The sequence below is a fragment of the Prunus mume genome, linkage group LG2 (assembly GCF_029339155.1).
Source record: "Prunus mume cultivar Tortuosa linkage group LG2, ASM2933915v1, whole genome shotgun sequence".
In the NCBI taxonomy this organism is placed as follows: Eukaryota; Viridiplantae; Streptophyta; class Magnoliopsida; order Rosales; family Rosaceae; genus Prunus; species Prunus mume.
In genome coordinates this window covers 1,747,192-1,759,990 of record NC_142699.1, presented here as the reverse complement: position 1 = coordinate 1,759,990, position 12,799 = coordinate 1,747,192, and the positions used below count along the sequence as shown (strand labels likewise).

Sequence of the window (12,799 nt, the reverse complement as noted above, 5' to 3'; positions counted from 1 at the left end):
TTTTTTCTTTTTCTTTTCTTTCGGTTTTTTGGGTTTTTCCTAGACCAGGTGAGTTGACTAGGACTTTTGGATGAGTCGACTCGGCCGGCCCGGTTTGCGTGGGAATTTAGTTGTCTATTTGTCATTGCCACATTGTTCAAGTCGCGCACCAAATCCACTACAAAATGAATTTCACGACCAATAAAAGGTAGGGAAATTAGCGGTTTTGACCCTGGCTCCAGTAAATATTGCTCAAATGACCCTTTTTCTTAAAACTTCGTAAAATGATCTCTATAAGAGCATGTCCACCGCTGCACCAAACCTGGGCAAAAGGCCCTCCTGGCAGCCCATTCCTGCCTCCAGCACGCAACAATGAGCCCGGGCAAGGTTTGAGTCCCACCAGCCTAGGCAAGCCCACAGGCTAATCCTGCCTGGGATGTTGCCCTCGGGCTGTTGACGTCAAGCTGATTTTCAATTTTTTTTTTTATTGTTGGACCCACCAACCCACATTGCCCAATGGTTACAAGCCATGTGGCTTCTCTTGGAGCCTCCGATCAAAAAATCTTGCACAATCCAACGGTTGCCCAATTTTTGGCTAAAAAAAATTGAAAAAAATATCAAAAAATTTTGGAAATTTTTTCTATACATACCTACCAATATTATTCACTATCCACACCAATTTAATTTCAAACTTTTATTCGAAAATGTTATCTTCATTTTTAGGTGAGGATTTTACGATAAATTTAATACAAATTTATAAATAAACCCAATCCTAGACATGTATTTATAAAAAAACCCAAGCACTATTTAAACATAGAAACACACCCAAAATCAACCCCAAATTCAACTTTTTGGGTGTGTTTATAAATGGGTTTTGAGTGTGTGTAATGATGGGTTTTGGGTGTGTTTATATGTTTAAATAGTGCTTGGGTTTTTTTATAATTTCAGACCCCATTTTGGGTGTTTTAGTAAAACTCCCTAAATTTTAACACTTGGGAATTGAAAATCTTATCCGAAAAGCTTATCAAAATCAATAGTTTAAGTATAAAAAATAAAAAATAAATTTAAGTGAATAGTAATTGCCTTAGACTTGCCCTAGACTTAACCCTCATGGGTGGAACCACAAATGGCAAGGCTGACACTATTCACGTGAATAGTGGCAGCCCTTGCTTGCCCTTACCCTAGACTTAGCCCTTGTGGTTGGAGATGCTCTAATTACATCATATCTCACCCTTATCATCTTTTTCTCACTTTTATGTTTCTCTCTCTCTCTTCTCTCTCTCTCTCTCTCTCTCTCTCTCTCTCTCTCTCTCTCTCTCTCTTTTTGCCTTTATGGTGTCTCTCAAGATCACTCTTTCCAGGGTGTCTTCCTTAATTGCACAACAGATTATTCATCAAGGTTAAGATACAAAATCTCATTTTTCTCTCTCCTTCTAACTCTAATTTCAAATAAATGTTGTGGTTAAATGTTTGTAAGAAAAGGATTTATATGCCCCTAATTTAAGTTAGGGTTTCAAAGAAATCGATTTGTATAGTGTAATTTGGTCATTATTATCGTAATTAATATAAGTTATTTTAATGTTCCAAACCTTGTGAGATTTATGTTTATCCAACAAAACTTTTACGAGATCTCATTTCAGTCACTCTAGAATCGTTGCTGTTGGTAGGGTTTTGTTTACTTTGAAAAAAAAAAATTCGAAATGCACTTGTTGGAAAATTGCAATCGTCGATGGAGAACTTGTTGATCATTGTTGTCGCCATCATCGTTTTGTTGTTGTCCTTGTAAAATGACTAACCAACTCTTATAATTAACAAAAAAATTGAATGGAAGTGTAAAAACTTGACAATATGTGCTAAATTGACCATTTAAAATAGTCCCGGGGGCTGAATCAGTAATATATATATATTCAAGGTGTGAAGTTCGACAGTCGAAACAGTTCAAGGTGCTTTTTGGCAGTTTACCCTAAACTTAAAAGATAACTCAGGAGTTGTGAGCTGGATATCTTAATACAAAAGAGATTGGTTAAGTTGAACGTTGATTACGTCTTTTTCTGAGAGAAAAGTTGTGTGTTTTGGGAGCTGCGTTCTGCTAGTATATATACCTCTTGGTTGTTGAATCCGCACGCTTGGTGAAAGGATGGTTAAGTTTGCTATCAGTCCTTTCTTCCAAGCTTGAGCTTCTATTTGGGTAAACGCGCCTTTACCTGGGTAAAGGCATTTTTGAAATGTAGGCAACAACTTTTAAAAAGTCAAGCTATTGGGCTATTTCGACTTGGTTAGAGCAACTCCACTCATTTGCCCCTTGCCATAGAGGGGGGCTAGGGCAGACATTATTCACGTGAATAGTGGTTGCCCTTGCAAATTGTATTGTGTTTCCTCCCGTTGCCATGGCAAAGGCAATTACTATTCATTTTTTGTTTTTTTCACAAATATTTTTACCTTAATAATTAATTTGGATAATATTTTTGAATAAGATTTTTGGGTTCTTATGTGTCAATACTATTCTTATCTCATAATCGGATAAAATTTTCGGATAAGATTTTTGGTTTCAAATTTCAAATTTTCGGATAAGATATCATGCTCCATGCGCCTCTGTTTTCAATAGAAGAAGCCATAATATAATAGAGAAAAATAAAACTTGAAAGTGAAAAAAAAATATTGAGTAAAAAGTGAATAATAGTAGAAGGAGAAGAAAATGTATGAGGATTTGGTGTTAAAAGTAAAGAGTATTTGTTGGTATTTATAGAAAGAAAAAAAAATTCAGTGATTTTTTTGGTATTTTTTTTTAAAAATTTTGATTTTTTGTCATTTTTATTGCATAAAATTGGCTGCCGTTGGATTGGAGAAAAAATCTGATTGAGAGCCCAGAGTGCTACACGTGGACTGGCAAAGATCAGTAGCGCATAGCATCAGAGCTCGTTGACATAAGCACCAAAACTCAGGCCGAGCTCGGGCCAGCCAGTTGCTAGGTCCCCTTGAGCCCAAGCTTCAATTTGTTCTTGAAAACTTTTTGGCCCAAACACACCCTGCAGAGGCTTGGGCTCCTCGCTGGAGTCATCAGTTTGTCTTCAATATTTACAGTGTGTTAAAAGTACAACACGAAATTTAAAAGTACAAATGAAGTCATAAATGATGGAATTTAATGTTTTAGAATTTGTAAGTTTCTTTTTTGGTTAACAAATTTAAACACGAAATTTAACGTTTATTTGTAAAGTTATTTGTTTTTAATTCTCAATCTCTTTGGGAATTTTAGAAATGATGACTATTTAAAGAGAATCTAAAGTTGGGAATTATGACCTTTAAATTTCATGTTTTTTTCCATGCAGAATTTCTAAATTTCTTTATTTTATTCTCTAAACGTGAGAATTGATTTATGTCAATTTAAAAATTCTAATTTTTGTCAAAATCTCATGTCTATTTCCCTCGTCCAAATCAATCAATGACTAATTAAACGCTATGACTTTGCATCACATTTGAATCATCCTTTGCTTTGTCAAGATGAGAAGAAGAGAGAGAGTAGAGATAGAGAGAAAGTGATGAAGAAAAGAAAGCAGAAAACCAAACCACAGTTTTCGAAAAAGGAATCTCCAACTGTACCACCCAAAGCCATCCTTTTCTCTCCTTTGATCTCTTCATGCATGAAACCCACGTGTATAAATAAACCTTCCCTCTTCTTATTTCTTTCAAAGACAAACCAAAACCTATTCAAATTGTAACCAATGTCACTGCAGGCTCATCGTCCTCGTGTTATCGTCAACGGAATAAGACGAATGAGAACCTTCCGTTACTTTTGGTGCCAACATTGCCAACGTACTATAAGGATTGCGTCTTCCAACCCATATGCAATTCTATGCCCATTTTGCTCAACTGAGTTCAATCATGAGCTTGATATACTGAGCCCTAGGCTTGTCAATGATCACCTTACACCGTCCCCAGCTGCCCAGTTATTGCAAACCTTGTCGCTCATCCTCGATCCAATGCACCAAAGAGCTCGAGAGCAAACAGAAAACGAAGATCATGGACGGTCTTGGATCACCCTCCAATTTGATAGACCACCTCGCTCGTCGCCGAGACAAATTGTTCCCCCTCTGGTTCCTCTAGCAAATAATAGCGAAGATATGGTAAATGATGTCACTGGGGGCACCTGGACAGTTGAAAATGACCGCCCAGGTCCCCCTCCAGCACCTGCTTCAGCCATTCGAGCTTTGCCCTTGGTGAAAGTCACGGAAGGGCAGGTGATGAACGATCCCACTTGCCCCGTGTGCAAGGAAGTGTTTGCGGTTGGTGGGGAAGTGAGGGAAATGCCATGCAAGCATCTCTACCATTCTGATTGCATACTCCCATGGCTTCACATACACAATACTTGTCCAGTTTGCCGCTATGAGCTGCAAGAAGAAGGCACTTCTTGTGACAACAATAACAATGAGTTTGAGGATTATAGTGATGAAAATAATCTCGTAGAAAACATAAATTGGTGGTGGAATCAATTCCTATGCTTGTGGCCATTTCGCGCATTGGTTAATTGGTGGCAACGTTACCTTGATAACCAACAAGGTAATTAACATTCTAACACCTGCACATATTTGATATAATGATAACGAGTCGTAGCTTTTTCTTTGGGAACTTTTGTCGAACAGATCGTGATCTTTTGCAGACAGAACCTGGTGGACCTCTTGGATCTTTCTATAGCCAGCTTAGAGGTAAAAACATATTGCACAAACTTGTGAATATTACTTGCTTTTCAAGCACTCAATGTAAAGAAGATATTAAAGTTCAACAGGTATGAATCTATGTGACTATTATTCTCTCTTTAACCTATAATTTAATGTGTAGAAATGTTAATAGTTAACTACTTTGCTTGTTGCAGTTTCTTTTTAGGACAAATTCTGCACTTTGAAGCACTTCCTAATTTAATTTTATGGGATTTCTTTATCAAAGAATTGCAATGGTTCGATACAAATAAAAAAAATTAAAAAATTTGAGGAATTGTGTTGGTTCCGACCTCAAACAGAATTGTACATGAATAAAAGAATGGCATCTCTTGCCTCATTTATAAATTGTTTCTATGTCTATCCTGTTTTTCCTTTATTTTATTTTATTTTACACTTTTAATCTGAATATCATGCAAACCCAAAAAGAATGGCATTTTGTTGACATCACTTTTATATTTTGGGTTTTGGATATTTTGGTTAAAATATTGAGAAAAAAAAATACCAAATATATTATAACCATGATCATTTTCTTCTGTGTCGCTAACTTTCATTGGAGGCAAATGTATTATCTAACTTGTCATCACCACCATCTCATTTCTTATTCCCTCTATATATTTTATTTTGAAAATTTTATATTTTAAACTAATCTAATATATGATAAGAGAATATCGAACTCGAGTTCAAAGGAACGAACACACTGCCTTAATCAACTAACTTAACTTACATTTTCTTTTCCCTCTATATATCTTCAGTTAAAAATAAAAACCAAGAATAAAAAACAAAACAAAAATTTAATACGAGTCAAAAACAAAAATGTTATCAAATGGTAGTTAATGTATTTTGAGAAGCAGTTGTGATCGAGGGATTTTAATGGGCTACATAAACAGAGCCTTTTGGACCAAAGAGGAAACTGGCTTATTGCAAACAGAGCCTCTCTCTGCCTTTGCCCTCTTTTCCATTTTCATGGTTTGATGGTTAGGTAATAGCAATTATGATAAGATCATTTGAGCTTCAGGGGCAGTGGTTCCCATTACCCAAAGTGGGTCCCACTCCAACCCCCATTCATCACATCACCGCCGCCGCTTCTATCCGCCTGGGCCACCATCTCGCCCATCACCAATTCCGCCTTGATTCTCTTTTTCGTTCCTACTTTCAGGTATCATTTCATTCAATTTTCTTCAATTTCTATGGTGCCCTTGAAGATTAAATGTCTTAATTTGATGTAAATGGGCAATATAAAAGATGGGTTTTTGTTATTTTTGGTTTATGGGTTTTCTATCTCTTGTTTGTTGTGAAATCAGAAGCTTGCTCATCTTAGTCCTCTGCATAGATTGAAGAAAGGAATTAATTTTCTGCCATTGTCAAGTCATGCTTCACCTTGCTTTAGTTTCTTTAATGGGGGAGAAACTAGCAACGACTCCACAAATGAAGGGACGTCTAACTCTAAGGTGTCCAGTATAAACTTCTTCAATGGGAGGCAATGGACTAATGTCCTCCTTGCTCTTAATATCTTGTAAGTTCCATTTCATCACCTTTCCAAAACAAAGGATGAATGATATGTAGTTTATTATGAACATAATCCAATAAGAAATTTGTTTTTCCATTTGATACTTGAATACATGTGCCTCATTTTTGACCTTTTTCGAATTGAATCCAGCAATCCACTGTACAACTTATTGTTTGTTAAATCGCGTGAACAGAGTTTACATTGCACAAATTGCAACACAAGATGAGTTACTCCTATGGGGAGCCAAGGTAAGATGGCAAAACAAAATGTGGGCACATTATTTTCAGTATTGAAACAGGCACTAAGTGGATTTTTTTTTCCGTTGTTTTGATATATTTGTAGATAAATAGGCTCATCAACAAAGGGCAATTGTGGAGGCTGGTCACATCTTCCTTTTTACATGCAAATGTTGGGCACCTAATGGTATGCTTTGAATCTTACGGCTTGGCATTCTAATGTCTGCATTTCAATCTGATTTTGTCTGTTTCTGCATATGTTTTCAGGTTAATTGTTATTCTTTAAATTCAGTTGGTCCTACCATGGAGAAGATCAGTGGTCCTAATAGATATCTTGCACTCTACTTCGCCTCTGCAATTGCAAGTAACAGCTTTATGATCTATCTACAATAGCCAATAAAAATTGCTTAGCGACTAGTATTCTGATTCAGTGGTTTCGAGAAAATCAGGTTCAGCGATGAGTTATTGGTTCAGTGAGGCACCTGCAGTTGGTGCATCAGGGGCAGTCTTTGGATTAGTAAGACATTTTATTGTTTTTCCTTAGCCGGACTCTTTTTCTGGATTTCCTAGATGCACCATATAACCTGCCAGATAATCTTGGTTTAATTCATTTATGGCAATAGAGTAGAGGAATCCAGTAAAATCAGGTTCATTGTCATGCAGTCACACAAGCAAAGTTGATATTCCTGCAATTATTACCTTCTTGTTTATTTTTTCCCCATTTCTTATTCATCTGTCTTCAGAAGATTTAATGTTTTCCTTTTCCTGTATTTCACCATTTAATATATAGCTTCATCTTTTACAGTTTTCATGAAATTTGTCAGCTGCAAACTTATTAAATTTGTTTCAAAATAAACCTCTGCAACTTCTGAATATCATTTTACAGGATTTCCTCCGCCAAAAGAGAAACAATAAGTATAAATGAAAAAGGAACATTTCTGTGAGTGTCACGCTGCTTTGAGAAAAGGAAGATTAGTTCATATCTTCATATATTGAAATTTAAAAATCTGCCTATGTACCTACTCAGTGTTATGGAATGCCAAGTGAATCTTCTTTCAAGCTATTCTGGCATGGTATTGCTCTTTCTCATCTCCTATAATTAATCAAACCGCTGGCTCTGATCTTTGATTTAGGTTGGATCTCTTGCTGTCTTCGTCATGAGGCATAGAGGTCTGGTTGGACGTGGCAAAGAAGATCTACAGCACATAGCACATGTAATTGCCGTAAATATGGTATGTTCCTTCTCTGGTTACTATGTCTTTAAGTTTTGCCCAACTCAGTCCTTTATCTATCTTAATAACTTAATCAGCTCCCCTTCCAATTTATGTTGGCTGGATAAATGGATAAATAAACATAACTTTTTGTTTTTGTTTTTGTTTTTGCAGGCTATGGGGTTTTTCTTCAAAGGCATTGATAACTGGGGACATGTAAGTAGAACAAGAATGCTTGCTCTCTTTTTCATTCCTAATTAATGCTTTGTTTAGAAATTAGGAGCGTTGAATTTCAATGAACCTCCTTCACTATGTATCCCTTGATTAATTTTTGACAATAGACAAAGAAAAGTGGCTAATTAGTGTGTGAGTGTGTGTGTGTGGATCTCTCTCTTCCCATCTCCGCTCCCTCCCCACACTGTCACATGCACACACTTGCGCATGTGCACACACATACATGCACATGTGGCTAATTAGGGTTGTGGAACATTTGGACCTCATTTTTCTCTCTTTCAACTTTCAGTTGCATTTGAATTCTGAGTCCCATGGTAAAGCACAATCTTTAATTTTCGTGCCAAGGATTGAGTTTCTTGATTATTTCTTTTCTGCCTTTTTTAGATTAGCCATAAAACTGTAACAAATATGAAGAGTCTCTATGGATAGCGTTGTATTGGTGAAATAATCATTTGAGGCAACCTATCTGGATCTGTTAGACGAATTGAAACACACGAGCTTGCATATGGTTCCTTCCATGTCTGCACTAAAATTCCTTCTTGTTTGTGTTATCCTCATCTTTGTTTTGAGTGTGACATTTGAATCTCAGTTTGGAGGCTTGCTCGGTGGAGTTGCCACATCATGGCTTCTAGGTCCTGCATGGAAGTACGAATCTCCCTCCAGTGATGGTCGGAGAATCTTTTCTGACAAGGCTCCTATTTTCTACCTCATCAACGCAAAGAAGAGATCCTAGACTTTTTATTCCTATGGAAGCATATTGCCTTCCCTAAACTTTTTGTGATCAACAGACTTTGTAGGGAAGCAGAGCCCTTAGCCCTAATTTACTTTGGTAGGCTGTATCATCCAAGTGTAATGTTGTTTCTCACTATAAAGAAGATTTAAATTACTTTGACCTCTTTTTTTAAGTTAAGGTGTTGTAAATTTAAAAGTTCACCTCAAATTAGGCAGAGCATCCACGTTCTAAGTCACACAATGTCCTGCTGTAAACGAAAACTTTTTGGGTGTGGCCACTTGACTATTGTAACATTTGCTGTTATATTTACTTATGTTAAATAATTTTGTGAACTTAAAAATTATTTTTAATTTCCTTCTATATTTTAAAAATAGTTTCAATTATTTAAAAATACTAGAAAATTATTTTAGTATTCTAAAAATGAATTTTAGCCTCCAAACCCTTAACCCAAGCCTCAAAACTTAATTGTAAACCCACGGTAGGACTCGATTAGGCTTCGATAGTCACATAACTTTCACCTAGGGCTTTACGATTAATGTTTCGATCTCAATCTTGGGTTAGTACAACGTAACTGGACTTAACATAGACCTGTGTCGGCGAATTTAATGTTTCCTCAACAAAATAAATTCAGAAGTTTCTTGGAAAATTTGCAGCCATTATTTCTTTTAAATTTCAACTACTCTTTCTTGCGCACTCTCTCTCTCTCTCTCTCTCTCATGATCTTGACCACATTTCAACAGTAATTTTTGAGCCAAAACTCACCAATCTCTCTTTCGCAACTTCATTCCGGCCATGCCAAAAATTATAGAAGACAAAGAGAGTGGAGACGATTGATCGGGATCATTAGTTACAAGTTTAGGCTCGAGTGGGATTGAATCTCTAAGAGAAATTAAAGATAACCCAATACATGATCTGATCTGCAACTAATAAGAAATCAGAGGGCATCCATTATTAATGTCAATCGACAAGCAGGGGAACCCTATGAGGGTTCATCAAATGCATATTTACTTGAGTTAAACATTACAGTCAATTTGACGAGAATTAAATTGCGGGATGTCTCAAAGGAGAATACATCTTCAAGCATCTACCTTTGCTGCCGCAGATGCATAACTTACGCAGCTATCCCTCATAGTTTTGCACTGACTCAACTGCTCATACCAGAGAAAATTGATCTTTACGCTCGTTGAACAGTTCTTCAGCATCTGAACGCATTGAAATATGATTGAAAGGCATGAAATAATGATCAAAACCAATATTCCAGATGCAGTTAACTGAAGAACTGGAGTCGAAGTTATGAGCAATGAAAATTAAAAAACCATTTTGCAGTCGCTAAAAAAATTTATTCTCCCTCACATTTTTCCTCTCAACCTGATTTGATGTCTTCACATTTTTCCTAGCTTGATGTATTTGCAAAGATACCAGACCCGCCAGGAAAAAGGAAATCCAAAAAATAATACGCCATTCAAGTTTTCGAAAAATCGGCCGCCTAGGCGGGCTAGGCGGCTCCTTTTTATTATTATTTATAAATAGTATAGCCGGGCGGCTAAACTCTTTAAATAATATATTTAACACGTATAGCCGAACGGCTGTACTCCTCAAATAATATATGTGCACGGTATAGCCGCGAGGCTGTACTTCCCAAATAATATATTTAAAAAGTATAGGTCTTCGAACATTCAACGTAGTTTCAGCAATGAACGAACGATAATCCGCAATGTTTGACAGCAGTAGTGTGAAATCACTTCAAAAGCCTCAAGACATGGATTCATACCATTAGCATCTTACCGGCTCTTAATTCATTGATATAGAGAACTGGAAAATAATCACTTCAAAATTGATACGTAAGTACTTACAAATGCAGTTGCCTTCCCCTTGCTGTTTCGATAGCCTCTGGATCTGCAAAATGTAATCAAACAAGAGAACACTACACTAAATAGTAAACAAGACTGCATCCCTTGGAGCATGAAGAGCTACATGAAGCACTGATCTATTTTCTGTGCTGTTTATGAGAAGGCACCACCCAGAAAAAGAAAAACAGAATGCAAAAGGATCACATGACAATGGTTTCAGAAATAAGCTGGTCTCATGATCTTTACCATAAATCCTATAAAGCTATCAAATATAAGTTTTTGTGATTTCAGACAGTTAAAGGTCAGAAATTTGGGCATCTAGGAGACACCAACTAGCTATTGTACTTCTCTCTCCTTTGTTGGAAGAGGTCCCAAATTTTAATCGCTTCCCCATATCAGAATTTTTTTTTTAAAAAAAAAAAAATAGGAAACACTTCTCGCTAATTGCAGATAAAAAAGTGTTCAAATTAGCATTTTAATTCCATATTTATGCACATAATACTCGACCAAAGGAAGATAAACTTGAAACGTACATGCTCTCCACCAAACATTCGGTTAATCCTTTCTTTGAGGGATGCAGCCAGTATTGTGGCATTGACAACAACATTAATTAGAAAACACTATATTCACCCAATCCTTCCCCCACCTCTGCCAGTTTCCAAGGTTTCAGGCGTGGCACGTTGCCGTGAGTAGTCCAACACTATCCCGTCAAACTCACTAAGTGTTATGTTTGTTTTAGGTAAACCTGAACTGAATCTCAACCAGTGATTCAGCTTGGAGGAATTGAGATGAGGGACTCGTATAAGGACTCGCAGAAGGCGAGTAAGGGGAACCATTAGGTGCATAACTAGGAGGAACAGTAGGGTTAAGATGAGAAGTTGGTGAGGAGCTTGGAGGAATTCCAGAACCGCGGTACGTACATGGACGGGGATGTGGAGGTAGCTTGGATGGTGCTGGGGGGGAGATGATTACTTTCAGGTGATGGCGTGCTGGAGAGTGAACTGGAGAAGCAGGATATGGAGAAATTGTTGGATAAGAAGATAAACTGATACTTTTGACTTTACCAAGGACTGAGTTATCAAGCCCGAAAAAAAGAATTTAAAAAAAAAACACACGCCATTCAAGTTTTCGAAAAATGGGCCGCCTAGGCGGGCTAGGCGGGTTCTTTTTTATTTTTTTTATTTTAATAAATAGTCTAGCCGAACGGCTATACCTTTTAAATATGAAAACAATGGTATAGCCGCGCGGCTATACTATTTTTAATATCGAGTGTAGCCGAGCGGCTATACTATTTCTTTGAAAAAACCGAGTTTAGCCACGGCCATACTATTTCTTTTAAGGAAATTAGCAAAACCGAGTATAGCCTATTTCTTTTATTTTTTTTAAAGGGCAAAACCGAGTCTAGCCACGTAGCTATACTATTGTTTTGGTTTACACTTCCGTTGTATTTTTTTTTTAAAAAAAAAAAAAAAAACAAGAGGCTTTGGGGTTAACCCGAATGGATGGTGACCGTTAATTATTCAACAAAAATATGATATGTCCTTTGAGTCACATATCTTCTTCCTAAATTCCTTACCCCAAAAAAAAAGAAAAAGAAAAAGAAGTACTTGTATCAATGTTTTGAAAAGCATGGCGTTGAAACAAAGTATCTTATATCTGCAAAACAAGGAGTAAACCTTTTGAACATTCAATTATTACAAATAAAAATATATTAGTGTGTTAATAATATGTAAAACATATGATCCATATATATTGTGAGGTCATTGACTCATAAATCGAAACAATTCAAGCCTCTCTTTAGCCCTAGATTGATTTAGACAGTCATAGATTGGATATGAAGTCAAATTTATAAGATAGGCTTCACATCTTGTTTGAATAGATTGAAGGAGAGGCTCCCGTTAGAAATTGGTGGGTGGTTGGATGGCTGAGAGCTAGTCAAAGGGGGAGAGAGAACATAAAACAAAAAGCACTAATTAATTTAATAAATTTTTATTGTGAAGGAATGGAGGAAGCGGGACCTGAGGCTTATGTTATGTTCTTAAAATTAACAAGACGCTGGCGTTTGGCATGACTCTTTAAACACGACAACTGTACCATACGGCAATGCAACGTCTCTGCAAAAAGTGATTGTGTGATGAGGGGCTCTATTCCCGGGTAGCACACTGAGGCAAGCGGAATCTTGGTCTGTGTGGGGAAGTAACCCCCCAATCAAATTCTCATATATTTCTGGTTTGGTTGCTACCCAACTTCACCACTAATGCCAAGGTGAACAGCCCAAGACCACTATGTCTCACACCTAGAGGTTTCCATAGCAACCAATCACTTTAAAGCCCTGCT

The 12,799-nt window shown here is 36.8% G+C and overlaps 2 protein-coding genes across 4 annotated transcripts; both read left to right on the top strand.

Annotated features, from left to right (window-relative positions):
• Positions 1-3,670: 3,670 nt before the first annotated feature.
• On the top strand, positions 3,671-5,051 carry LOC103319216 (putative E3 ubiquitin-protein ligase RHC1A). Of its 2 annotated transcripts, XR_016124455.1 has the most exons (3): positions 3,671-4,533; positions 4,634-4,759; positions 4,847-5,051. XR_016124455.1 is itself a non-coding variant. In XM_089046843.1 (2 exons), the coding sequence occupies exons 1-2, from the start codon at positions 3,699-3,701 to the stop codon at positions 4,666-4,668; spliced, it is 870 nt and encodes a 289-aa protein (XP_088902969.1). In that variant the 5' UTR covers positions 3,671-3,698; the 3' UTR covers positions 4,669-5,051. The 2 variants fall into 2 exon arrangements, 1 of the variants encoding a protein (XP_088902969.1); XM_089046843.1 differs by having other exon boundaries at positions 4,634-5,051.
• A 419-nt stretch (positions 5,052-5,470) lies between these two features.
• On the top strand, positions 5,471-8,889 carry RBL10 (RHOMBOID-like protein 10). Of its 2 annotated transcripts, none has more exons than XM_016791799.2 (9): positions 5,471-5,847; positions 5,996-6,204; positions 6,392-6,446; positions 6,541-6,621; positions 6,702-6,798; positions 6,884-6,951; positions 7,568-7,666; positions 7,820-7,861; positions 8,469-8,889. In XM_016791799.2, the coding sequence occupies exons 1-9, from the start codon at positions 5,683-5,685 to the stop codon at positions 8,610-8,612; spliced, it is 960 nt and encodes a 319-aa protein (XP_016647285.2). In that variant the 5' UTR covers positions 5,471-5,682; the 3' UTR covers positions 8,613-8,889. The 2 variants fall into 2 exon arrangements, with proteins under 2 accessions (XP_016647285.2, XP_008218804.2); XM_008220582.3 differs by having other exon boundaries at positions 5,529-5,847; positions 5,993-6,204; positions 8,469-8,784.
• Positions 8,890-12,799: the final 3,910 nt, after the last annotated feature.

Coding starts and splice junctions, on each gene's coding strand:
- LOC103319216 (XM_089046843.1), top strand. CDS start 3,699: ATGTCACTGCAGGCTCATCGTCCTCGTGTTATCGTCAACGGAATAAGA. Junction 4,534..4,633: donor TTACCTTGATAACCAACAAG/GTAATTAACATT, acceptor GATCTTTTGCAG/ACAGAACCTGGTGGACCTCT.
- RBL10 (XM_008220582.3), top strand. CDS start 5,683: ATGATAAGATCATTTGAGCTTCAGGGGCAGTGGTTCCCATTACCCAAA. Junction 6,205..6,391: donor CTCCTTGCTCTTAATATCTT/GTAAGTTCCATT, acceptor TCGCGTGAACAG/AGTTTACATTGCACAAATTG. Junction 6,622..6,701: donor CAAATGTTGGGCACCTAATG/GTATGCTTTGAA, acceptor ATATGTTTTCAG/GTTAATTGTTATTCTTTAAA.